Raw genomic sequence first — 27,780 nt, forward strand, 5'->3', positions numbered from 1 at the left:
GAGCTGTGCCCACATCATCTCTATTGTACCCTCTCCAACACTTCATGGAGTCAGATGCCCATTCCGACAGCTGGGTCGACTAGGACAGTTCAGATTCAGACAACAGTGATTTAAACATCAGGCTATCAGCTTCCCCAAGACTGTTTGTAAGGAAACTATTTTTATTTACTTTACGTTTCCTTTCTTTGTGTCCAACTGTGAAGAATACAAAGAAGACCAAAAGAGCTTTACTTGGTTGATAAGATGTGACGACTAGGTACAGAATGTGGACCACTGCCCTTTACCTGCATGGTCACCTGTTTGCAGGGCTGACCGACTTATGACATTAGTTGACACCTCAGGGCTCGGAGGACTGTTGTTTACAGTTTACATCTCCCTCAAAGGGCGTGAACTCACAGGTCAAGGCTACTCCGCCCTTCATCCTCCGAGAAAAACAAAACAAAAGCTGAGCTGCAGTCACCACCCACACATTCAGCAACAGGTGTGAGGCAAGGTGGTGTAGATGACACTACAATCCCACTACAAACACCCACGCGCCACACACAGGGAGAGAGGGAGGAAAAGTGTGGATAATGCCGCTTGAACACAGGTTTGCTCTTAGTTCCTTTGTTACCACAGGCAAGCAACAAAGCCATTTGCATTATGTTAATTAGTATGTCACAATATTTTACCGAAGCAAATCTTGATACCTGCAAGGTGCTTGAGTGCAATCACGCAAATGAAACTAGCTTTCGGCATTGATATTTTTTTTTTATTAACTCTCACATTTTTGGTATTAACCTGATTAGGACCTCTCTGACACTGACACAAATTGGGAGATGGAGAAGTGGCAGAGCTTCATTGTCAGGAAGTTTTTGGATTGTAAACTAAATCCTCGGCTTTGTGTCCACACATGCACACAAGAAAGAGTGAGAGGTAAAGTTGAAAGGACACCCACCCTCACCACCAAACTTATGACAGTCCAAGCTAACTTGTTGCCAAGACTTTAGTCACTCATGTTCAATCAGCAACAGTCAGACCTCCAACTGTTCTCTGATGCTCGCGGGAATGTCACTCATTTCTCTTGTTTATTTGTTCTCACATCCTGAAAATAAAGACAACAACATCCCTAAGATCAGCCAGGTCTGGCTGTCAGACTAGAAAAACTCGGACAATCGATTACGAAGGCCGGCGTTGTCAAGATAAATGTTTGTCTTCTCGAGACATACTGGCTGCCTAAAAAATATAGTTCTGAAGATTGTAAATTTGATTATCCGTTAAAAAAAAAATAATAATAATAATAATTATTATTATTTTTAAAAAAAAAGATGCCCAGGTGAGAGGGTTTCTAGACGATTTATTCTTGAAAAAAGCTAAACACACGTAAGCTCAGTAGTTGGTGATCCGGTTAGGTCTTGACTCTAGAAAGTCTGGTGGTGTACCCCGTACCCAGCTAATAAAGGTTTGTTGAATAGAAGGAGCAGATGAAGAGACATTTTAAGATGAAATCGGACGAATGACCAAAAAAAAAAAACCCTCACTAATATTATTTTAAAATTTTCTTGCCACGGCTTCAGCCAATGGGAAGCTGGGAATCACGTGTTCATCAGGCGTGTCCGTGTACAGACGTTATGTCAGAGTTGGACCGACGCTCCACTCGACCTTTCAACTTTCAGCATCTTTCTCTCTCCCGGCTGATGCTGCCAACAAGGAGTTCCCTTTGATGTGCAACTCCTCATCCCCCCACCTGATGGCATCTTTCCCCTCGCGTCCTCTCGCTTGAGTGCGCACGCACATGCGCACGGCTCACCTTATCAACAGAAACACTTCTGCGTGCGCGCACGTGATGGGGCGTGAGTGCGTGGGGAGGGGGAGACGTCTGTGAGTGCGTCTTTATGATTCATCTGCACCCGCCGCATGTCTGTCAAACGCAGCTTCTTATCAGCTGCAGCGCGGCTGCACATTTCAGAGGGTGGGACGCCGATGATTTATTTTAATGCCAAACTGCTGACGTCAGCTTGGTCCTGACACGTGACCCACAGAAGGTGACTAGGATTATCTTTGGTCGACAACTAGGGCATTAACCTTTCCTTCACACAGCGATCGTCACCTAAAATGGTTAATTTTATTATTTGGTGAGCCAGGCATCCTCCGTATCGCTTTTTTGTCGAAAACTTTTCCAGCTGTGATTTTTTGCCAAATTTGGATTGATCGTTTAATTGGAGTTAATCTTATGTAGGAGTGATTCCAAGGAAGCGATGCATTGAAACACTTGTACTTGATGCCCCTTTCCTATCTTGACAGGTTGACAGCTCATGTTCGGCGCGGGAGCGCGAGGTTTTGCAGAAATAGTAGCTGATGGTGTCAGCTGCCACGCAACTCTCTCTCTCCTCTTTATATTACAGCTGTGACTCAGATATTCAACATGTGAAGTCCATGATCTATCCGCATCTTTAAATTACAGAGCTTTCTGATGCCACTCTGAACCTGAGAACAGTCTCATATTTAGTTTGTGCTGAGTCCCTAGGTACCGGTGATCTCACGATTATGGATAGGTTCATCTCACCATAAATTACTCTTCCTTGCTGTGAATACTTCAGAAACTGCCGTTGGCGGGAAATGTTTTCGGGAAAACTGGAATAATAAACCATGGTTGGTTCTTTCTGCCTTCATCTCCTCTTTATTTATTGTTTCCTGTGAAAGACAGGCTATTCGCCAACAAGCATTGACCTCATTGTAAAAGACTATTTTGTAATCAAAACAGGACAATATCCAGCCCAATGGCTTTCACATCCTGCGGTGCTTTTTAAATATTTTAGCAGTCACGTGTCCAGTCCCTTTGTGACCATGAGCCACATTCACAACAACCACAGGATCGTCTGGATTCTGTTTACAATCAAGAGTGGCTACGTGATCGAACTACATTCTTCAAATGTCTGCTCGGTGTTTGTGCGGGACAACGCCGGCTCTCGCGAGTTGAGAAGTGGAGACATCGGAGGACATCGGAGGACTGGAGAGTTGTCCAGACAAGAACCTCCCGAGTCGCGGCGCCTGATGCCAGGCGGAGGTTTTGAAGAGGCTGCGATGTTTGCTTACTTGAACTACCATAGGACTGGATGTGCAGCATCCATCACAAAGCTTTGACAGAACATCGATTGTGGCCTGAAGCAGGTTTCTCTGTCTGTGTCAAGGGGGCAGTTCGGGTAAAACTAGTCAAAACTACGATCGTACATTTTCATTCAGAAAAAAAAAATCAAACTCTGAAAGTGGATATATTATATTCTAATCCTTGAGCAAAAGCCTACAATTGTGAACACAGGAGGGTGAGGTATATAATTTTGGATGTCTATCATATAATTCTGGAATGATCTAAGCAACTATAAAAATTTATATTTTATTGCAATCAGGTAATGTGAACTGAATGTGACGATTTGTTTTACAAAATTACAAATCAATTTTACCAAGAATAAGTTCATTGAAACTGTGATGAAATAGTAATTAATATAATTTGAAGCATAATTATTAGCCAAGGGATGGAAAAAAGCTAAATATGACCCGAACTGAACCAATAAGCGCAGTGTTCAAGTCAGAGAGGTCACAGGTCTGAGGTCACGCTATGCAGATCGGGTGAGGTCATCTGATCGCTTGCCGCGCCCCTCCCGGGATTTTGTTTCTGTTTGTTGAGTAAATACAGACTAGAGGCAGGTTGTAATAAGCTGTGTAGATAATGTTGTCCTTGTTCTGAGAGAAGCACATTTTACTGCGTGAGTTTGAGTGAAGTAGTAGGAACACATTCTGTCTTGAAAAAAAAAACCGAACGAATCAACAGACAACAGAAACAAATAACGAACAAATTAAACGAAGAAGAGGAAGAATAAACGGGGAAATTGTCGTTGTTGTGATGGTCTCTTGCGACAAAACAGTAATTAAATCTTGTAAACAGATCCACATGACCTTTTGTGTACCTGAAACGAGATCCGAACCCACCTTTCCCACTTTCTTGTTTACCTGTGGAAAAAATGTAACAAATTGCCCAATTAGACAAAGGTTTCTCTTACAGCGCGTTTCCAAATATTCTAACGGGAAGAGACAGTGAAACCTTATCCTACAAAGAAAGGATTAATATACAATTAATCTCTTCCCAGGCTCAGATCATTTTGCTTCCCTTGAATACCAATACACGCAGACTGTTTGTCAACACAAAACAAGTCATCTTGGGATTGTTGTTCGCCAGGTAGACTAGTGACCAGTGGGTGAAGACAGTACCCTGGTAGTCGTTCCTTGACTGTTCTCTGGAGTGTCATCTACAGTTTTATCGTTTGCTTCTTTGGATGAACAGAACATGAACTATGACAGACACTCCGACTGCATGATGTCTAGAATTACTCAGTGTGTCGGGATCCAGAAATACCAATCCTTGCCAAAAAAGAAAAAGTTGGGCAAAACAACGGTGTTTCAGAGAGAGTACCCCACATTACACAGACAAGAAAAAGGAAAGAAAGGACAAAAAACATGAAATACATATTAAAAAGTTTGTTTTTCCATGACAGCTCACAGACTTCGTCGAAAAGGGTCCCATCATCATGGGATGGCGTGTTCGGTTTCTTAGTTTTCTTTTTCGTCGCTGTTGGCATCTAGGTGGGAGAAAGCAGCTGTTGACCCTGTGTCCCCCGTTGGCCGTTAATCACGGTTAGATCTTGTGATCGCCATCCTTATCACCGTCGCTACGTTGGTTGCAGTTAGCTCCCCTGATGCACGGCCGATAATCGATGACTTTGGTATTTACTCGTCTGGGTGGATGTTTACCGGAAGGAGGGGCGGCGGGTTTTTCAGTTTCCTGCGAAAAGTCCCGCCATGGGAGGCGGTCGTAAAATTAAAAGCATCATGAAAGATGAAAGACAAGTGATCAAAAGGCTGTTGCTAAATGGTTCGCTGTGTTTCTCCTTTTTGTGATGGCATGGCTCAGCCGCGCTCTTGACAGTCGTAAAAATAACAAATAAAATAAATATAAAAAAAAAGGGAGGGAAAGAAAAGAACACAAGTGTTCAAAGACAAAGAGACACAAAACTTCGCTTCATCAAATCCTAACAATACCAATGCTACATTCCTAGCTTTCTCGAAACCGGGGAAGTGAAGAACGAAGTCCATCATCCTCATCAATCATAAATATCAATCATCATCATCCTCATCATCATCATCATCATCATCATCACCACCCTGTACTCAGCCATGATTCTTGTTCCATCCATCTCCCGTTTAACTATAAATAAATCATTCACTGGAAATTTATTTTTCTTTTTTATTCCTCATTTATAAACGTTGTAAATAAAAAAGTTAAATAAATTGAGAACAAAATAATATTTGTACAATACTTAATAATAAAGTTTCCAGCGAACATATATAAAATACCTATTTACATATACAAATACAATTAAACACAAATCCACCATGCAGCCTAGACAAACTTAAAGAAAGACGAAAACTAAACTTTTTTTTTCTACAAGCACAAAAAAACAAAAAAACGGGGATAACAAAAATATTATCATAGCTGTCGACAAGACGATATTAATTTTCTCAGGCATGTTCAAACAAAAATCTTCAGTCGAATTCAAGATGTAGCATCGATAAGAAAAATCAAAGCCGGGCACGTGGCGAGCTGGATGTGATGATAGAGATGAAAGCTCGCCCACCAGCGCCCACCCCTCCACATACCCGCCGTCTGTGTGTTTCTGGTTTCTAACGAAATTGTTTTCCGTCATTGATTCCTTTGGAATGCAGGTGGGTACACGGACTTTTGCCAGACCTGCAGCCCAGGCTTTACCCTGAGTTCTTTGTGCTTTGTTAAACGCACCCATCCACATCCACCCACATCCACCCGCAATCTGGATAGTTAGACATCGTAGGAAAAGATGTTATCAACTTTGTTGTCTTATCTCACTCTCGAGTCCAGAAACATACAATGGTGATATTGAGAACAAGAGCTACAAACTTACTGTAATAATAAATTAAATATTTCAAGTAACGAGAGACAAATTGTATTCAACACTTCCATGGTCGAGTTGGGGGCAGACGCATGCGCATGGAGTTGGCGCACGTTGTTACCGCGCATGCGTGAAAGTGCTTGTGCATTGACTGCCGGCCACAGCGGTAGTAGGAGTGTTGTGGTCTCCTCCAAGGATACCCGGCCCCCCGCCGCACAGTTCAGGAGACAAACTGCCGATGACGTCAGCACTGCAGGAGCCGCCATTGACGCGTTAAAATGGACGCCTGCCAAATGGAGCGAGTGATTCCCCCTGGGCGCTGGCGACGCGCGCATTGATTTCACGTCACGATTGTGCAGTGAGAGAGGTGGTGGTGGTGGGGGAGAGAATGAGAGGGGGGAGAATGGCGGCAACGGTAATAATGGAAACAAAAGGCGCGAGGTGTGTGGTTCACTGGGCGCTCGTGTGGCCGAGTCGTTTGACCGATTCCAGACTTTGTTCTTGTCGCCCACGTGTTGCCTCCGGTGCCTGTGAAGGGAAGCGTGTCTTTGTGTGCCTTGACCTTTTGACAGCGACAACAACGTCTGTCATCATCCACGTGTGTACCTGTGTGTACGGACAAGCATGCGCACACACGTGTGCGAACACACTAATACTGACTAATAATACTGACAAGCGTATCCACACGAAGAGGACATGTCAGCGTTGATATCTTTACCATAGAAAGAAACTGATCCTGCAAACCAACCGCTGCAGACAGACAGACAGACAGACAGACAGACAGACAGACAGACAGACAGACAGACAGACAGACAGACAGACAGACAGACAGACAGACAGAGGAAATCGTCAGCTATTGTCATCGCGAAAGAGCGATAGAGAGAAAAGGAGAGAGTATGGATTATACTGAGTATCTAAATATTTATTATCTATATACATAAATAATGAACTCATTATTAGAGCCTTGATCTCCTTTCTCAAGGGATATGTCTAATTAACTAATTAAAAAGAGCATTGTATCACTATTTGAAGAGTGAAGGAAATACAAATGGACAGCAAGAGAATGAGAAAAGGAAGCAGACAGGCACGAAGACACGAAGACCTTTGATCTTTTATTCACGCCGCCATCAGGTGAGACACACAGACAGAGAAAGAGAGGAAAAGACATACAGAAGGAAAAGCAGACAAAGGGAGAGAGAGAAAGAAAATTTAGTGCTGCGGAGTAGAGAGCAGGTAAAGATCACAGACATGGCTGTCGGGAAACAATGGTTGATAATAAAGATGAAGAGTCAACAACCAAAAAAGCAAGAGATAGTCTCGCGAGAATAATGTATCTGTACAGGTGTTGCTTGTTAATTATAAAATAACTGTCTTCGTTCCTCGTACAGCCCCACCCAACAGATTCCCCCGAAATTCGTTTCGTACAAAATGAAAACAACAATCGATATTAAACAAATAAGCTTCATTGTTTATTCTTTGTTTTTTGTTTTTTTTAACCCCTAAATTTTACTTTGTTCTCGCTCTGATACCCAGACAATGGCGGGCACATCAAGCCTCGTTTTAGAAAATCGATGGTTTGCAGACAAGGGCAGACAACGCATGAACTACGTCGCACAAAAGTGAAAACTGTGACAAACATCTGCTTCAACATAATCGTTATTTTATGAGCTTGCTCTACTGGCCTCAGTCATCCGTTTGCCAGATGGCGCTAACACAGACATCATGTCCGAGAACAACGAGAGTTCAGTGACTTTTGACGACAGTGTAGATACCCGGACACACGGGCTGGGTGGACAAGTGTACAGGACATGTCTCTGGGACAATACAATGTCTGAGTCAGGAGTACACAAGGTAGGTGTGGTCATTGCTCAGTTGTATTAACTAACTGTTTTACCACCAAACTCAGAGTTTGTGAACAATGATATAACATTCGCTATATAATGGCAACGATTTTACGATTAGTTAAAAAGGTTTGATAAACAGGAAAATGATTCTTAAGTCGTAGTTAGAAAAATATTTCCGAATCCAATGCCTAGAAGAAACGGAGGTCCGATTTTGTAAAAAGTTTTTGCCATATGGAAAGGCAAAGTCTTGCGTATTCTGATTGGTTTTTGCAAAAATGACAAACTTCATCGAGGGAATAATGTTTTGAGGCGAAGCCAGGACTGGAATCAAATCACAGTCAGCGTGGACAGAGTGAACTGTGTTTGAAACTTTGTCCTGTTTGTAATGCTAGATGTTGTGGTGGTGGTAGCAGTCACCACAGCAAACTCTCCCTCATCCCTGTGCCAGCCTCGCTCACTGGCCTCACTAACCATGTTATCCAGCTTCATTCCGGAGACAGCCGTTGGCGTTAAGCACATCAAAGGATCTGTTGAGGAAGACGTTGGACGCATCTGTCCGTTGGCGAGGGGAAGATAACCGATGTTGCTAAGCGACTCACTCGCTTTCTTCCACTCTTTCACATTTTCCCCACTCTATCTCATTCGCAATAATCCCAAACTATTACCTTGTCGCAGTTCCTTTCCTTTCATTTGGAGCTACCTTAGAAGCCTGTATACGAATTTCCCTGGGACAAAACTGTGGTGTAGATGGAACAAATGAAATGAATTTGCATGGTGTCACTCGGAATGACAAGAACAAGACTTGGTTCCGCCTGAAGCGTGAGGACAGTTATTTCTGATGAACTGTAGCTATCCACACAGGGAGAGAAAATGTCCTCCCTTCCTCTCTTGTCTTCTCTCCACCCCTCTCCCCATCTCTCTTTGTCGTTTCTATTTTCTTCCCATTGTTTCCCCTCCCCTACCTCTCTCTCTCTCCTCTCTTTTTCGTCTTATTTAGCTGTTCGCTGTACCGAAAGGTTTTACTTTGCCACGCATTGATTGGGTTCAGCACCTCGGTGCTTGGTCCACGCAAAAGCTGGTTGTTGGCTCGGGTGTGGCCGGGTACTCGGTCAGACTCCATCTTGTGAAGGATCGCAGCACGCCATCATGGCACGCGATCACACACACACACACACTGACAAACACACACACCACACACACACACACACACTGACAAACCACACACACACACACACTGACAAACACACACATCACACGTACACACACACATACATTTATTTTCACACCACTACGTCTGTTGGAGCCGATAAGATGATATCGTCTGGTCCGTCGCTTCTACGTCTTCCTTCACACTGCGAGCGCCCGCAAGCAGACGACACTTGAGCTACATCTGTCTGTATGACAGAAGGTTCTGGAAAGTTTTCTGCATTTTCTGATAGCCGGTCGGAAAAAACTGTTCGACATTTTCATACCATCTTTACAGTACGTTTGTCTGGAAAAAATGATTTGAGATCATCTGCAGCAATAATCTGACCGATAAATAAAATAAGGTTTAGAGAACCAAAGACACATAAAATGTATTTATCGAAGAGAACGAGTGTAAGCCATCCTCCAAGCAATCACTAAAGAGAGCAGTCTGTATAGTCACCATGGCAACCAGCCAACAAGCTTACTGCACCACGGGGCACTAACACGGACGACCGAATCCGTCAACACAAAATGGCGCGAACAAGTCTGGGTGGCGATTCCCATAACAACCACGTCACTTATCACGGCGTGTGGCGTCACCACGTGGCGCACAACCACGTCATCATCGTGACACGCGCAGAGCCGACTGCGTGACGTATGGAGGTATCGCCGCATGACGTATTGTCCCGAAATTACCTGAAATTACTGTCACTTGAAAAGTACGCGCGTGGCGATGACCGCTGAGAGCCGTGACGTGCAGTGCCCCCTACTCCACCCGAGTGTGACTGACGAGAGGCTCTTGTCTGTGTGAGTAGTGAGTAGTGAGGAGTGAGTAGTGAGTGGTGAGTAGTGAGTAGTCAGGGGTGAGTGGTGCTCACCCGCAGATTCATCGTCGGAGCTGTTTGTAGACTGTTCACTTGTGTAACCGTGCGATAGGTGCATGCAACCTGTTCACTTGTCGGCTGCTTTCAAATTATCGAAAGACCTACTTCAGCCCACGTGACCAAAACTGACAAGTGACGTAACGTGAGGTGCTCTAAATTATTTTTAATTCTTCTAACCGAATCCACAGGATGATGATGGATTTTCCATAAAAACAAGTGTCGCGACAAAAATAATAGTTTGCAGCATGTTTGATATTTTTGGCGGCCCGGTGGAAGCAGATCGAGTTATCGTCCCACAGCAACATGTCCTCCACAAGCCGCTACACTGTCCCATGGCGAGGTAATATTTCTCTTTTCACCACTAGACACACTTGAAATCGATCACAAAAGCGCCACCTACAATCTCCATGTTTAGAAATGATCCTCGCGTGTTTCTGCATCCTGTAGAAACCTTTTTTTTTCCTTCCTGTTCCGACCACATGACGTCACCACTGCAGGCAGGAACGATAACTCTAATGTAATCACCAGTCAAGCGCATCATTTATCAACTGGACAAGAGGTTGTACACGCGAGTCACCTCCCCAGCCTGAAGTATGCTCGTGGCTATGACCCTACGGTTTGGGATGCTAATATACGGGTTCTCTCCCCTTGATTGGTGGATTATTGATTGACGATTAATTGAGTTATTAATTGAGTTATTAATTGCGTGTGTATATATATGAACTTCTTCTAAAGCATAATGGACTTACAGTCAGAAAATGCTCTTAGACTCATGATGTATCGTCAAAATGAATTGCAAAGCCGTAATCGGAAGTGACATCAGAATAAACAAGGTGTATTTATAGCTGCCTATCACTTAGCTTTAATTGATTTTCTTAAAGTCATCAGTTCCTCTTCCATGGCACAAATTATTTAACCCGAGGCGTGCGAGTGTCATGGACGGTTTCAGATTTTTCTAGAAATATTTTTTGATATAATTCTTCGTTTGTTGGTTGCGTGACTCAACCGTTTTGTTAGAGCTTTGAACTTTTGGAGGGCTTGGGAAAGGGTCAAAATCTAGGTTAGAAGGACATTCGTCTCATGAAGCTTGCAGACCTTTCCCATTTCAGACTTCAAGTTCGCCTTATCTCGGGCATGATATAGGTTTGTAGGTCAGTGTGGACATTCCAGCCGGTAGAGGTCCTGCTGGACGACTTCCCACTCGAGCAGTTCCCTCAGGGGCCACTTGCACAACACGTATCTCATTTTAAACACTTCTAGGCCTTAAATCCATGTAATCACAGATAATCAGATAAACAGTGCACAGCTCAGTCTGAGAACTTTTGAAAAATTAAAATTGTTTTAAATAAGATAAAATTGTTTACACCAGACCACTTCCTGTCAGCCCAAGTTTTCGCTGTGCAGCGCATTTAAAAGACATAGGAGGTATTTTTTAAAAAAACTTTTATACTATTGCTTCTTTAGAATAGCTATAAGTTTTATAAACAGGGTGTGTCACTAACGGAGTTACTCCAACAAGGTGACTCCTGGGTAGCGCCAATGTAGGTACCTGATAATGTCCATCGCTGACCTCATGTTCTGACCCCGCTGTGTCCTCTCAGGTCAGAGAAGGACCAGTAGTCGTAGTCACGTGTTTACCACAGGAAGTCTTCTCAGGCTGGTGGCCGCAAGAGGTCGTGAAGGTGTGGGAAAAATACATCCTGACAAAGAAACCTGAAGGTTTAGCCGTAGGCTAGAGAGATTTCCAAATTTATTTTTAAAATTCGCTAATTTCTAAAAGGAGCTGACCAGTTTGGAAATTAAAACTTTTATTCCCAGCGAGCCCCAGAACAGAGCACTGGCTCTGGCTGTTTACTGACTAAGATGGAGTGACCAAAGGTATTTATTTATTGTCAGAATTCAGGTCCAGTGATGCTTTAATCTCCACGTGCTTTCAGCTGACTGTTGGACATGGTCATGGCAGCAACCTGGAGGAGTATGTCGAGGACCAACAGATCTTCTTTGATTTCTTCACTATCACTTCATTCTTCGAGGCCGTGCTCACTGTAGTAAAATTTCTTATAGTGAAACTCTGTATCCTCCTTAGACCATCCATAAACCGAAAGAAAAGAGGAAGAAACAAAAAAAGAAAACCTCTGAGAGTCTGGTCTGGAAGGTAGAAATGTTACGGACAGAGTTTAGTCTCCATCTCGCTGACACTCAAGCGAAGCCAAAATAAAATCTCATTTCGTGCCAGTGACGACAGGATAAACTGTAGCCAGATGTGGAACAGTCTGAAATTGTTTGAACTACACTAGTCCTATCATCTTACCAGCTTTGGAGAGATTCTCACACGGGAGTTATCTGTCCTGTCAGTGTTGACCTGCGAGGCTCCAGCTGACAGGTTCAACGTTGACGATGAAAAACGAGATGAAAGAACAAATAATGCAGACAGTGCAACGGTTTTATCCTTGACAATTTTTTTAAAGTGGCATGATAAGTTTAGGAATCATACATAAAAGCTGCTATTTCTCCAATTACAAGATCTGCCTTATCCTCTTGATAAAACTTTGTTTACAATGGTCTGCTTTAACCTGATTTTATTTAAAGGCAGAGAAAGAAGACAGATTAAAAAGATTGGGACGAGAGAATGTGAATAGTTTTCTTGGAATAGGGAGGTGATAGAAAAGATTTTTACTCCTAGCAAATTATTATTCCTAATTTTGACTGCTCAGCTCATTGCCTGGACATCACCTAATAAATGTCAGGTAAGGTAAAGGTAAAAATCGCCCCCTGACCTTTTCAACTCATTATGAAATGAAATGTTAGAAAACTCACTTTTTTGTAGTTAGCTTTCTGTGAGGACGATCCCCATCTTGTCTCCATCCTGCTTTACCTTCCCACCCCTCTAAAGGAGTTCGGATCAGTTTATTGGCATCCACTCAGTTCAATATTATAATTTTTATATTTCTGGATGTCACAAGTCGGTCTCAAGGATCCCTGTAGCCATTGACATAGAACTGTTTGTTATTTGTGAGCCAAAGAATCATGATTTCCAGTATTGGCGGAAGCTGTTTGACTGCTAACTGCACAAATTACTCCGCGTGTCGTGAGAGAAGCCAGGATGTCAGGTTCTTCATCCTTGTTACCATGGCGACACACATTCTGAGTGCGGGAGCGCGGGCAAGAGAACTTGAAATGCTGACTCGTCTGGCTCTTAAATGCATATTTATATTCTTATTTACCGAGAAACAGTTCTCAAGGTCTGGAAAAGTAAAAAACGTTTGCTCCACATCACGTGGCTGAACTCAATACAGAATAATTGGAATGCACCTGCACGCTTGCATAAACAGACATACGGGGCATGCGGAGAGGGTGAGAAAAAAAAAGAGAAATCAGGTCTGCGATAAAAGTATGTAAACAAAAGCAGGTAAAAAATACAGAGCGAATTAAAATTTTGTACAATTTTTCTTGGAATAAGTAAAAGTAGTAGATCGGTTACAGTCTTAGTTTTGAAGACTAGAGTTCGTTTCCCACGGACTCTCCATTAAAAGTGATGTTCGTTAGGTCTTGGCCCAGGACTGAGCTAAATACAGCATCCATATCCTGTTTCTGTGGAGAAAATACATCACCTTGGCATATCTGAGGTTTGTCACAAAAGGAGAACAGTTTCTGTCTGTTGAAAACCGCCAAAGATTGCAAAACTCTCAACTGATGATGGTCCACCGTAGGAGGTTGTTTTAAACACCGGAGTGAGTTTAAGCAGACATGCCCTCCTTCCCCGACAAAAAAAAGTGTGGCAGCATGTGAGGTTGTCAGAAGTTTAGTAAATTAGAAAGGAGTGGTTTGAAATTTCTCAGCTGCCATAAGGATTCTGTCAAAGCGAGGCTTCAATTTTGAAATATAAACAGGAACCTGGTCTGGCGCACGAAATGATGAAACATTGGAGATGGGGAGAACGGGGGAGAGATTGAGTGAGAGAAGGGAGAGAGATAGTGCGGGGAATAAAGTAGAAATTACCTTCAAAGCATTCATTTACAGGATGGCTGTTGTTAACAGTGAAAATGGTTGAGGAGAGGCAACCAGAAATAAATGTTGACATGCCGCCCACGTGAGACATCATGGCGCTGATTGCTAACTAGTGTTTCACTGAGCAAATAAACATCAAACTCATACATAACTTTATGCATGACATCCACACACACCAAACACCCCCCCCCCCACACACACACACACAAACACACAAACATTATCTTTCCACCCACCTTCCCAAAATATCTGCTCACCCTACTATTTCCACTTGCTCCTGTTGACCAACATACTCTATTCATTCACCCTGTCACATCTTCCACACTTTATTCCATTGTACATCCTGAAACATCTACCACACACTTTCTACTACACATTCTGTTACATCTACCAAACTATACTCCAGTTCACCACATCGTTTCACACCAAACTGCTACCACATCATCCACAATACCGAGCCACTCACACTACCAAGGGAGCGGCACTCCAAAGAGCAAAAAAAGGACTGGTGGACTGGAAAATTGTTTCTAATGACCGGGTAGATGCTAAGATACTGCCCAAGCTTTTCCTAAAGCAAATCGAAAATAATTTCGCACCTCACTGGTTCTATAAGTAACATCGCCATCAGTGTGGTGCCCGGTGTTGTTTCCCATGTTTACAATCAACTTTACACTCAAACTATTTTCTCACAAAGTCGATTGCTCAATGTTCTGGAAATAAAAGATTCCGTTTTACAGGCATTGTATGGCAATGACACCATTAGGACCAGAGCAGAGGAATTAGATATTTGGATTCCATGAAAAACTCACCTAGAAATAAAATACACCCTCAAAAGAAAGGTTTGTTTCTGGCAGTGGATGGTTTGTTTGTATTCTCTTCTTTAACGATATCGCTCACGGAGAAAATGTTTCTGGCTTTCATTTCATTTCTGAAGCTTAGTCACCGAAAACATTGTATTTCGTGGGACAGAAAGACTACGACAGTCAGGAAGTCCTAGAACAACAGACTAGCTTGTAGAGATTGTGGACAACGCAATGTCCAGTACTTCTAAGGTTCTCGACTAACCTCGATGACACGACTGTCACCACTCACAAATCATTCTCCGCTTTTTTAAATCACGAAGAGACAATTTTCTTCTTTGTTTGTTTTTTTTTTTGTGTTTGTTTTGTATTTGTTTTGTTTTTTTGTTTGTTTGTTTGTTTGTTTGTTGTTGTTTTTTTGTTTCAGTGGCGGATTCGTGTTAAGGCACTATTTTTTAAAACTTTAATTAGAAGGGTTGTGGAGAGAAAAAAAAACGATTGTGACTGACTGGTGAAGGAACGATGCATCTAGCCTCAAGTGTTTGAGAAAGAATAAAAATGTCACGAGTGTGAGCTGACTGTAAACACACAGTTTACATCTGTCAAGAGATTACTGCTGTTAGTGATGACGTTACGTCCCGCAGTCCGCGCGCGAGGATTGTCCACGTGGTGCGCAATAGGTTGAGGTCTCCCCCACACTGCGCAGATTGCAGGTCAAAGTTCACACTTTCACATCTTGTCGCCAGCTGCAAGAATCCAGCCCCTGGCTTCCCACGATCCACTGGTGCACAGTGACACAACTGAAACTCGTATGAGGACCCTTGGTGGACTGGGAAGTTGGCTTTTCCCCTCCCCACACAAAACACACCTCCTTCTCTCCCTTTTCCTCCGATATTATGGAATAACATACTGTTTTTCTTGTTTCGCGGCTCAGTTTAGGTCTTCACTGGAGGTGGGCTCTTCAACGGAAATAGGAGCCAAAAAAATAGAGTTGTTGTCGAGTGTTTACATTCGTAATGCAGGGCATGACGTCACCACAGGCCGACTTTCGAGGAAGCGGGTACAAGAGGTCAGAGATGCATTTCGCGGGTCACTGATAACAGCCATCAGATTGAATCCTTAGCCTAGGTGGGGGGGGAAAGGGGAGGACAACTCCCCCCGACATGTGACGTACCGCCTGGTGCTCGGTGCCAGTCTCTTTGGCTCTTTTGACGCCCCGGCTGTGAAGAGTCGATCTTGTCAGACATTTCGCTCAGCAGGGGAGACTACTCCGCAGCCAAGATGAGTTGTGTCGTCGAGACGGTTTGGAGATGACGTCAGAAAGCCTCCAGCAGACCTTGTCTGACGCTCTCTGTGCGTGACTACGTGCACGTGGCCGTGTGCAGTGTGGACAAGACGTGAGCACGTGACCACACACAGCATCTGTGAGTGGCCGTCAGGTGGCGCAGTGGTTAAGTAACCGTTGACCAATAAAATGAAGATTTTCGGATTTGAATCTCGCTATTTTCTGCCAAAAGTACTCTTATACTCTTTGTTATTTACAGTTCCTTGATACAGGTCTGTCACGTGACAAGAGTGACGTGTCTCCATGCGCACTGTGATCGATGACAGCAAAGTGTGGAGGTACAAACGTCCGGGATATTATCGACAAGTTAATCGCATATTACCTTGATTATTCGCATCACTTGACGACAAAGAAACAGCTGTTCACGCCCTCGACAGATATTTGGCATCAACTATGTTTTCATGGCTGATGATTTTGTGATTGAACGGCTGTGAACTCGTCGGCTTCTCTTTGTTAAAGCTGTACTTCTGTCGACCAATGACAGTGAAAAAAATGACGATTGATACAGGTTTCTGAGTTGACGAGAAACTAAGGTGAAAGTCGGAGGAGATGAAGTAACGAAAAATTGAATAAGCGGCGATGAAAGATAAAGCGGTTGGCAGGTCAGAGGTGATGCACACAGGAAGAACTTGGCTGTGAGAATGAAACAGAGTAAGCGGTCTTTTCTCAGACCTTTATTGGATTGACATCCATTGGTCAGTGCTATATACAGAGTTAATACAAACATCTGTTACAGAATTTGTTGCTAAAAATTGTACTGAATACGATATAATCTTGTGGAATGAACGCAGTGGTTGTCGGGCATCTGAGAAAAAAAAACTGCGTTGAGAGAATAAAATAGGAACAAAGGATATTAACAGTTTTTTTTTATTCTTCTGTTTGGCCAGTAAGAAAAATCTGCCTCTCACAAAACGAAAGCAGGTTACAGTGAGACAAATGATGGTGTGCAAAACACGAAGCAAGTCCTTCTAACCTTCGCACATTCCTCTACCGGAAGTTGCTTTGCCCATCTTTGTTTCCATCAGCGCGGGACTTGCTGCTGTGAGCACCGCACTATCTCTGGTCTCGAGAGGCTTCGCGGGTCGAACTGTCAGACGGAAGTAGGCTTCTGTCACCGGCATAAAATATAATTACGGGAAAAGGTCTGGAAATGAGAAAGTCCAGGAACCTGGCAGGAAGGAATCTTCAGCCTCGTTCTGATGTTGAGGTAGACGCTGGGGAATGAGCTGCCGATCTTCATGCTGCTTCATATTTGAGTGCTGTCTGTTTGTCTTTAATCTCGTGTAATCATTGATTGATTGATTGAGTGAGGGAGGGAGGACGGAGGTAGGGAGGGAGTTGTTCATTCACTTGCTCCTTCTTTCCTTTGCTCGCTTATTTTTATTACGCCTTTCTGTCATTCGTTCGTTTGCTCCTTCTCTCGCAGGAACATTACCATGAAAGATCACTCAAAGAACGATGTTAAAATAAAGATGACCAGCCCCAGCAACAAAAGAATCTATCATTTGACAACTCTCGCCCCGCGGTAACGAGACATCACGCAGTCGTACGTGATCACCTAAATGACAATTTGACAAACTCTAAAAACAACAAAAAAACCGCGGAGTTCGAAACCCAGCACCATAATGATTTCCACCGGCATCTTTCCGCCATTTCCATAAACTTGCGCAAAGAGTGAAGGTCGTAATCAAGGTTGTTTCCATGACAACCCGTACCACCATCCCAATAAACACGCAGAGAAGGGCAAAGGTCGTGTATTTTCTGGAAATACTTGCATTTGGCACAAAGGAGGGTCCGACACAACCACAGTTATTACAACAACCCAGGAAGTCGGGAGCTAGGCTACGAGAGGGAGGGTTCGATGCCAGGCTTGCACTCTGTCCTCGTTCCTCACTCGGCAAAGATCCTGTTTCTGACCCTCCCCAGACCTGATCAATATTGTCCATCCTCCCGGCTGAGCTTCTTCTCCATCAAATTGGTCTCAGCAGACATTAGGACACGTACAGCACGTGCGAAGATGAGAAGAGAGTCGCGAGGAGGAGGGAAGAGCGAACCATTAATTGGGATTCCCTACATCAGCAGTCTTGGAGCCTCGGAGAAAAACTGTTTTCAATGATGGCGGCCAATGTCTGGACAAGCAGGCACAACTCCCTTGTCATCACTTTAATTAATGTAGTGTTGGTTTCTGACTTCAAGCGAGTTGCTGACATCGGCGAAAAGTATGAACGTGTCTTCAACAACTTTGACCAACTTTGCTGAACTTGGTTGAACTCTGTCTGTTGAAAGTCTTCCAGCGATGATGAATCGTCTGACTGGCATCAGGATTGTACAGAAGACCAGGAGCTGAGGAAGAATGGATGTTTGTTGTTTCTGAACTATTTTGAGAAGCGGGAGGAAAACAAGTTATTCGCAGTTGAAATGTTGGATCAGATCTTTGTATGATGTCGACTGATGTGAAGATACTCGGGGGCTTCATTTAGTCAACAAATTGTTTCCCTGCGTGACTGACAAGTTCAGTTTCTTGTCTAATTTAGCATCGATGGAGGTTTATAAGAGAAGAATTATGGGATAATGTAGCTATTATACGGAAGTGAAAATTATAATTTCAATAAGACCAGGAGACAGGAGATTAATGAAGTAAAAGTAGCTAAGACCAATGGAGGTATACAACAGGAAAAAGACGAAGAAAAAGACGAATGAGCGAGTGACTTGTTTCCATCCTCCTTTAAGTTCAAGAAAAGCTGGGGGTCATCAACATCTGAAGTAGGAGAAATGCTAATAAATACAGTTTAAAATGCTAACGAATGCTAACAGATACAGCTTGAAACACGCACTAAAACATTCGCCAGTTTATTTTTAACTAATGAATGAACGGATTTTGCAAACTGAAATATTCGCTCCATTGACCAGGATCGTGTTAGAAGCCTTTCTAACAAGAAATTAATTTTTATCCTCATTTCGCATGTCTTTGCCATCTTCCTCATCTTCTAAACAGACATTAATTTTCATCTGTCAGCTTTTTGTTGTTTCCAGTGTGTATGCCTCGTCTCTCGTGTAGTTTTTGTGTAATCTGTACTAAAAATAGAGAAGGAAGAATTAACTAAGACACGACAGTCGCTAATTAGTTGCGATGCACGGAATGGGGAGGAGATGGAGTCGATGGATACTCGGTCAATCAATCACTGCTCTGTTTAGGGTGGAGTCCTTGAAAACCTGGGACAACAAAAACTAAATTAAAAATATTTCCCGAAGTTGAAGGTTACTCAGCGCAATTTGTTCATCGTCGGGACTACTTTCTTCAGCGGATGCTCGAGAAGAGGAGCTGGAGAGGAGGAGAGGAGGAGAGGAGGATGCATGCAAAGGAAGATAGTTTAGACCTTGCTACTCCTGCAGGACAATAGGACCGACAAAGGAAAAAGGTAGAACATAAACAAATCACTATGTTGGCAATAGCCAGGCCAGAAGTAGGTTTGTTGACATTGTGCTGCTGATAGCTTCAGGCTAAAAACTGTTCTTGTGGTACAATCGCAGCTTCTGTTAACGGACACAGTGTAAACACCTGGTGCAGGTAGGAAGTGAGTCTGGGGTCTCGTGTTGCCTCACCTGTCAGAAGGTTTATGTTACCGAGACCAGACAGGTGACAAGTCCCAAACAAAGGTGTGCCAGATGCCTGCAGGTGTTCCTGTTCACGGAACTTCAGAATTCAACAACAAATAATAATTTAGACAGTGGTCTCCACCTAAAGGAGAGGCTGGAACTAAAAATGTGGACGGGAGATGTGAAAAAAAAGAGACTATTAAAGAATATTAATTTGGAGAGTGCAGGCGATGGTGAGAAGTTATTAAGTACGATGGCAGGATAAAACTTGAAAATTTTTTAACAGTTTAGGGGGAATTTATTTTTTTAAAGAGCTAAGAATCTTGTAGAGATAAAAATTAAGGAGTTCGATTTTGCAAAGAATGTGAGAGAACTGGTGACTGACAACATCTTTTAAATATCTTTATGATGAAAGGATTGTATTGTATAAAGCAAGCTGTTGTGAGATTAAGCAACATAAAGATTACAAGGTCTGCCATCAGACTGTCCCTAATTATTATTTTAAACTAATTCACAAGTCAGAGAAAGAAATCTTATTCTTACTTTAGGAACACAGAACACCTCAGTAGTTTAGAAATATGATTGAAGACAGAGAAATATCGAAACTCTTTCAGAGAGACAAGGTATGTATGACAGTGTAAATGTTATTGTGTCAAGATTCTGTGAGAGAGAGAGGGAGAGAAGGAGGCGGGGTGTGTGTTTACTTTCTCTCTCTCCCTTGATCAGCTTTTTGTGTATATGGAGATCTTGTTTGCAGACGACACATTATCCTACCTGTCAGAGGTGTTTACTTGTCTCACTGCCGCAATCCCTTGTCTCCCCTCACACACCCCACACTATCTTCTGTTCCCAGTTCCTTCCTCTTTTTTTTTTCCACATATCGTCTGTTCGCCACCCTGCTGTATGTGTTAATCTATCTGTCAGACATAGTTTCGTTTTCTTTCGTTTTTTTCTTTCGTTTCCTGTAATCTCGCCCCTGTATTAATATGTACACGCACCTGTCTAAACAATTTGTTCCTTTCCTTTTCTTTTGCTCACTTCATCTTCATTTCTTTCTGTCCTTCCTTCCTTTCTGTCCTTTCTTCCTTTTTTGTTTTCTTTCTTTCGTGACATTATCTTTCATTTGTTTTGTCTTTTAATCATCGTTTCTGCGGCCCTATGCTCCTCAAGGGAGCAACAAGGAACAAACTAAAACTCGATCTTTTTTCTTCTTTTCGCCAGAAGCTTGAACATGATCAGCTCTGATGTTTCCAACCCAAAGAGGCCATTAACACAATTTCGTTTCCTCTATTGACATTTCCATAAATCACTCGTCAGATTGGATTCAAATTTTTAAGTTATATAAAATCTATTTCATTATGTTTTTTGAGAAAGGAACATTTCTTGACAATCGTATTGTAGCGGGAATTTCTTGAAGCATGCGTTGGACACAATGATTCCATGTTGGATTCACTCTCTTAATCTGCTTTTTTACATGAAAAATGTGTGAACTTGCAGAAATACATTAACTGTGTGTGATTACCAGGAATAATTCAACTGTGTGTGGTTACCAGAAATATCTTATCTTTCTATGTGTTTGTATTTGAGACTTCAAACTAGCGTGTCGAAGATACTCCAGTGCAGTTAAAACATCCTCACGAAAGCAAAGCACGTTGGAGCGATTTCACGTAAGAAAAAAAAAGGGGGAAGATAATTGATAATCTCAGTGTCTTTTTATCCACAATCTCCAGAAGTGTGGATCATACCCCGCTTTTCGATAATTAACAATAATAACATAATAAACACGGCAACGTGGTGGTTAACCGCTAGTGCGTAAGCAATGATGATGATGATAATGATGATGATGATAATGATGATGATGGTCATTATGATAGCATGGCTGGTGTGGGAATTCTGTTGATCAGAGGGAAATAGAGAGAAAGAATAACGAGGGTATGGGCAAAAGGGAAGTGACCACAGTGTGTGTGGTTTGTGTGTGTTCTTGCGCTTTCGTGTTAGCACGATATGGAAGAAAATGGCAAACATAGTAGGACACATGAAATATAAATAAATGTAAGTATGCTAAAGGAGATCAGGGCTAAAAAGATAAAAAGAATTACAAAGGGAAATAGCTATGTTCCAAGAAAAGCTTTAGGGGATCATCAATAAGGGAGTTAATTTTTTCCCATGACGTGAGGTCTTTGCCAGTTTACCGTGCGGAGGACAGATCCTCCTTTTTCTTCTTACCATAAATTTTTTAGCCTTCTGTGCTTTTTTCAGCTTTTCAAAAAACGCATGCTTCTCTCCAGAATTGTGATCTTTGTCATCACACAATGTCCTTGCACTCGCTCAACCAGAGGTCTTTGTACTCTTCCTTGGGGCAGCTGGACACAGAAGTAGGTGACCCATGCTTTTTGTTTCTCCGCCAGCTGAGAACGAGAGAACTGCACCGTGAGTCTGTCCTTCGGAAAAGTTGCCCGGTGACGCTGTTATTTCCCTTGTTCTGTTCCACTTACCTCCCTTTAACATTCCCCACAGCTCGGCTTGATTCATGACCTACATCTGGCAGAAAGGATGGACTTGCTTAAAAAAACCCACAATAAACCATAACCTTGGAGCTTGCGAGCCACTTGAGCTGAAAGAAGCAATATATTTATCTTGAATTGATGGCAGTTGGGGCTGGAGGGGGAGGGCGAAGAGGGGGAATTAAGAGTGCTTAAAAACTCTACTCTCTAATTGTCTCACACAAAAAGCAAAATCACATTGTGGCTTGAGAAGAAACACAGCTGAACTAAATTAGCTTGCCAATTTATTTTTTCGGCAGCAAGACAATTTATTTTTAATCTGCACCACTCGTTGAAAATGTATCAGCCGATACAAGAAATGGGAACTATCCGGCAGCAAGTGCGTGTTTCAAGATCCTGTTACTCGTGTTAACATTTAAGAGTTTTAAAAATGTTACAGATACTCTTTCATCCAGAGAGGTTTCTACATACTCTTACCGAGTCTGATGTCAGTAGGAAGTGTAAAAAATATTAATTATGCTCAAAAACGTTCAGTAAGATTTCAGCATCAGACAGCAGACTTGATGAAATCAGAAGCTATTAAGACCAATGTAAATTAGTAAATAATTTTTTTGAGAACATCAGGTCAAATGTTTAAAGTGCAGATAAATTAGAAAGAGGAATTAGTAAAAGGACTTCAATATGTGGGGACGGACGAAAATAGCATTTACCCTACCCTGGTGGGAATTAGAACCAGTATAGAGAGAAAATGTAGGGCAGTCAGTGGTGGTGGTAATGGCGAGGTAGGGTCGATGTTGTAGGTGGAGGAGAGATGCACAATGAGAGCCTGACCGCGGGACACGATGCAATCATTTCTCCGAGAGCTTGGCGAGGCGGTCTCACGTGAAACACAAGAAAAGCCACGAACACACGTCCTCCGACAGCTTTTTGTGCGGAACTGAGGGTGTTGCTAGTTAAGACAACCTAATGAACTCAAAACATACCTCGAACTAATTTTAAAACATTTTGTGAAATTCCCAACTGACGCAGGCATGCTTGTGTAATTGGTTTTTTAAAACTTTATTTTCATGGTGTAGAAGGTTTTGGCATTTATTAAAAGGCTTATCAATTAACTTTTCTCGATAGCAGATTTTTCTGTGATTCTGGTTTTGCTTTAAACAAGGACGGAACATTCCAGAGATTCCTGAATAAACCAGAGATAGAGGAAAGCCAAAGGGTGTACAGGAGGGTAGAAAAAGATATGCTAATGTTTGCACATGTGTGTGCGCCTGCGTGGCCGCGCGTATACTGCACAGGAAATGTCTCAGAATATCACTGCATTGTGACAAGATATTTTCATTCATATTACAGCTAAATTTGGGTGCAGTAAGGATACTTGACTACAAATGCAAATACTACTTAGCCAAAACCCGTGACCTTTCTAGGAAGTTTGCTGCGACACACCCTACTTGACCTGGTGTGGGGGAGGGAGTAGGGGAGGGTTGCATGCTGGCGTGTGTGTGTGTGAGCAAGTGTGTGTGTGTGGCTTCACTTCTGTTTTTGTCAAACTGAATATTTCTCCTTAGGTTGGCGCGAGCTCGGCAGAGATCAGTGCTGATGTTTAGGAGGAAGCGTCTTGCTGTCTCTCCAGATGTCTGAGTGGATTCTTTACAGGTCTGTAATCATTGTCTGGGATTCATGGGGATCTGCCATGGGGTTTTGAACTCTTCTAAAAAAAAAAGAAAAAACAAACTTCGCTTACTTTTTTCTTTTTAAATTTAAAATTTCTTAACTTACAAAATTTGCGTCGTGTGTAATTAGCTGTTTGTGAATCCTGGACTAGGGTTGGGGCAAGACACAATATAATAATTTTTTTAACTCATTATAATAAAGATGTTTTGTGGTCGAACTATATTTTTTAACATTTTTTTAGAAATAAGAGAAGGTAGTAAGAAGCGGCTTTGTTGCAGTCATGGGAGGTTTCCATTCAAGCAGCTCTGAGCCCCCGAGCAAGCAGCGCTGCTTTCGCACGTGCAACAACGACACCACCACGTGCGGGGCGGAAGTTGTTAGAGTAGCGCCCCCTGCTCTAGACCCCAGCCAGAAGAAGATGCTGTTGTCGTCGTGGCAGAAGCTGGAAAGGGACATTGCTCAAGTCGGGGTCATAACGTTTGTAGGGTAAACATGCAGTATTTTATATCTGTGTTAATACATTCCTCAGTTATCTCATAATCTGCTGGACAAGAAGAAACTATATATAGTGCACAATTAAATTGCATGTGCAAGTGTGTGTGTGTGTTGTCGTGGGCGCGTGCTCTCTACTAAAATTTTATATATATATAAATACGAGTGTGCTTTTAAGTTGCTTTGACTCAATATTAAAAACATTTGGCATTTTTCAATGTTTCTTGTATGTTTCATTCTATTGTGCACAGTTTACATTCTCTAAGAATGCACATATTTGTCATGCAAGAGATTACAAGAATATAAATGCAAATAAACTCTCTTGTCTCTCTGTCTACATTCTTATTTGTGGATGTCAGTTCGCCCTAATATTCCCCACCTACTACGTTACCAGATATGTTACATATCGCAACTTCTAAAAATACACAGTTTGTTAAATTCTCATTTTTTTCAATGAAAATTTTGTCCATTGTGAAATTAAATGCCTAAATTCTGAATTACATTTGCTTTTCTCAGAATGTTCCAGACACACCCGGAAGTTCAAGGTTACTTCCTGCCCTTCACTGGTTTGCCTCTTTCGGATCTCAATCACCTGGGGACACTTCGTGCGCATGCGCTGCGCTTCATGGCAACGGTGGAGAAGTGTATGCACCGTCTGGACGAGCCGGAGCGTATGAGGGACGTGCTGGAGGGACTCGGGGGGCCGCCATGCCAACTACAATGCCAACGTCGACTACGTGGAGGTGTGTTCACACTTTACATTACAATAATGTTCCACCATAATGTCGACATCTCGGGTTCCACCATAATGTCAACACCTTGGGTTCCACTTTAATGTCAGCATCTTCAGTTCCACCATAATGTCAGCATGGCAGAGAAAAGTCTACCAGCTTCTGTGTGCAGCTCAAGGACCGTAAATCCCTCAGTCGTTGTCTGCTCGTGGGGCTGGCATGGATGATGTGGTGTGCGGCCGCCAACAGGCAATATTTGAGTCGCTAGAGGTTATGGCCCATAAAGTAGAGCTCAGGGCTGTCTTTTATCCGATATTTCCTTTTCACTCATGACAGTTTTATTAACCTGAGATGCTGAAAAGACCACAAAAAACTGTTTACTGAGAGTCAAGGAAGGAGCACTGAAGCGAACGGAGCTGAAGAAAATGCTGCTGATGTAGGATGGTGATGTGCGGTGGTTTAGTGTCTATACTTTAGTCTCTATAGGGCATGCTACATAACTGAAACTTTTAGGACCTGGCATGACAAGTTGATTGGCTTATGCTTATACATGTACAAATAGAATGTAGATATATACAGATTGCTCATCCGCTGTCCCTGAAATGTTTCTTCTCATTTTTTCTATCTCTTCATCATCATTAATTACTTTCATGTCTGTCATTGGTATCCTTGTAATAAACCTTTGTCAACTGCTTCATTATTAAAGTTTTCCTACCAAACCTCTGTACTGCGATGACTACAAGGTTTCCTTCTCGTGTTGATAACAGATGCTCGGGGTGCAGTTCGTCAAGGCTGTTAAGGACCACTCGGAAGACTGGACACCTGAGCTGGAGGAGGCGTGGCACTGCCTCGTCCGCGTCATCACCTTCTACGTCAAAAGCGGTTGGGTGGAGAAGGTAGAACACGGATGCAAGGACGTGCTGCACGACAAGATGGCCGGCAGAACCTTCCAGAAAAACGGTTCCGCCAAGACAAACGGTGTCGAGCAGAGCTGAGGCCAGGTCGGCGAGTCCGTCTGGCAGAAACCCCAATGGTCAGTTTTTCCTTTCTTGCGTGAGCAAAACGAGATTGGATATCGACAAGAACTGGAAAATAGTTGTCTTCTTGACAGTAACAGGAGTTTTTATAATTCTCATCAAGGAACTTTGACACCTGTTTTTTTTTATGATGGATGTTCACCTGTGTTTGTTATTCCTTATTGACAATCATGACAGAGGAAGCACGTAAAGGCTATCTTATAACTACGTCTGGGGAGGTCATTACCGCGGGAAATTATACAGGAGAGAACGAGCTCACTGGCTCCTAACATCACCCTAATGGATGACATCCCGAGGCATTTACTGCTAATTCTTTTTTGTTAAAGTTTTATTCCTTTTAAAAACAAAATGCTGAATATTCTGCAGCACGCGAGGGGTAATATTACTCACATCAAAAAAGGTGAATTATACACCTATGTGATTTCATATCCGAGTGAATAACTCGAGTTTGAGTTTCTGCCTGTGAAGTGTGTGCATGAGGGATACCCACCTACCCGTTCAAATCGACTCTGCTGTGTCATTTTTATTTCTGTGGTCATGGATACCACAGCGACATTTGTCATCAACATGATATCATTTTTAAAAGTTCTTACTCTCTGGATTAAGAACATGTGATGTTACTGGACATTCTGACACTTCTTTTTTGAGAAAAATTACGAGAGCTATCAAGCAAACTGATAATGAGCTATATGTTGTAGACAGCCTGGATTTCTGCCTTAAAGGCGTCCTATATATCTCAGTGCTTATCTGGGTTAAAGATGTGTGTATTTGTGCTCTGTTCATGGGAGCATATGTGGTTGAACGCAGCATCTTCAGTACCCTGGGTGCCACTGCTCTATCCTTGGATCCTTGGTGCAAAATTCCCCTTCTGTTCAGTCCCCCAACGATAATAGACTTTTTACCAGCAAGTTATACCAAAAATTGACCAGATCTGGCAAATCTTCAAATATAAGTTATGTTCCATTGCAGAAATTGCTCTTTAAATCATCACGCTTCTTAGCATTATCCAATCAGGTATTGGGATTACAATGTTTTGTTGATTGAAGGTCACTTCATTAAAATGTAGTGTTCGCTCCTGTTTGTCATTTTATACCCGGATCGTGCAATCTCCAGGAGGATTTACGAGGCAAAGATGAGCAAAGGAATGGGAGGTAATCCAGGCAAACCTATAAAACTTAATGTTTTCTGAATTGTCTTTCTTGCATTGCAAACTCGTGGTCTGACGACGCACTTTCGTTTGGGCATTACAATTTTTTTTTTTAAATCCTCTTCAAGTACACAAATAAAAATAAAATAAAAAAACTTTTAAAAGATGTCTACATTTTAATTTTAAAATTATCATCCTTCGACTTACAAAATTCATCACTGGAATAACTTTGCAATATTATGCAAACTGATTTATCGTTTAATGAAATGGCCTTACAACACAAGTGTTCTTTAACAAACCTTGATGCAATGTTTTTCTCTGGATGTATTATTGTTCTTGGGCTGTTTATTTTCCTTAGAACTATTAGTCTGGCGAAGTAGTGTCCCGGCATGCTGCTGGAATCGCACACGACTGTTTTATTTCTTGTCTCTAGTGTAATTCTGAGTTCTTGGTCAAACTTAATAACGTACGTGCATTGTAATGCATAATAAAAAAAATTGTTTGAAGTAAACATGTGCTTAGGTTGTACACATTTGTTGATTCTTTGTATGTGTGTTTCAGGTTATGGACTA

General features: G+C 42.4%; 1 protein-coding gene across 1 annotated transcript; it reads left to right on the plus strand.

The window, feature by feature from the left end:
• The first annotated feature begins 7,665 nt into the window (after positions 1-7,665).
• Positions 7,666-27,736, plus strand: LOC112556081 (hemoglobin subunit alpha-D-like). The gene is given in 6 exon segments (XM_025224696.1): positions 7,666-7,811; positions 23,696-23,783; positions 24,080-24,287; positions 24,810-24,990; positions 24,992-25,036; positions 25,792-27,736. Coding segments are annotated over 4 exon segments (660 nt in total). The 5' UTR covers positions 7,666-7,811; positions 23,696-23,783; positions 24,080-24,081; the 3' UTR covers positions 26,020-27,736.
• The last annotated feature ends 44 nt before the right edge of the window (positions 27,737-27,780 follow it).

The sequence above is a fragment of the Pomacea canaliculata genome, linkage group LG2, assembly GCF_003073045.1.
Source record: "Pomacea canaliculata isolate SZHN2017 linkage group LG2, ASM307304v1, whole genome shotgun sequence".
In the NCBI taxonomy this organism is placed as follows: Eukaryota; Metazoa; Mollusca; class Gastropoda; order Architaenioglossa; family Ampullariidae; genus Pomacea; species Pomacea canaliculata.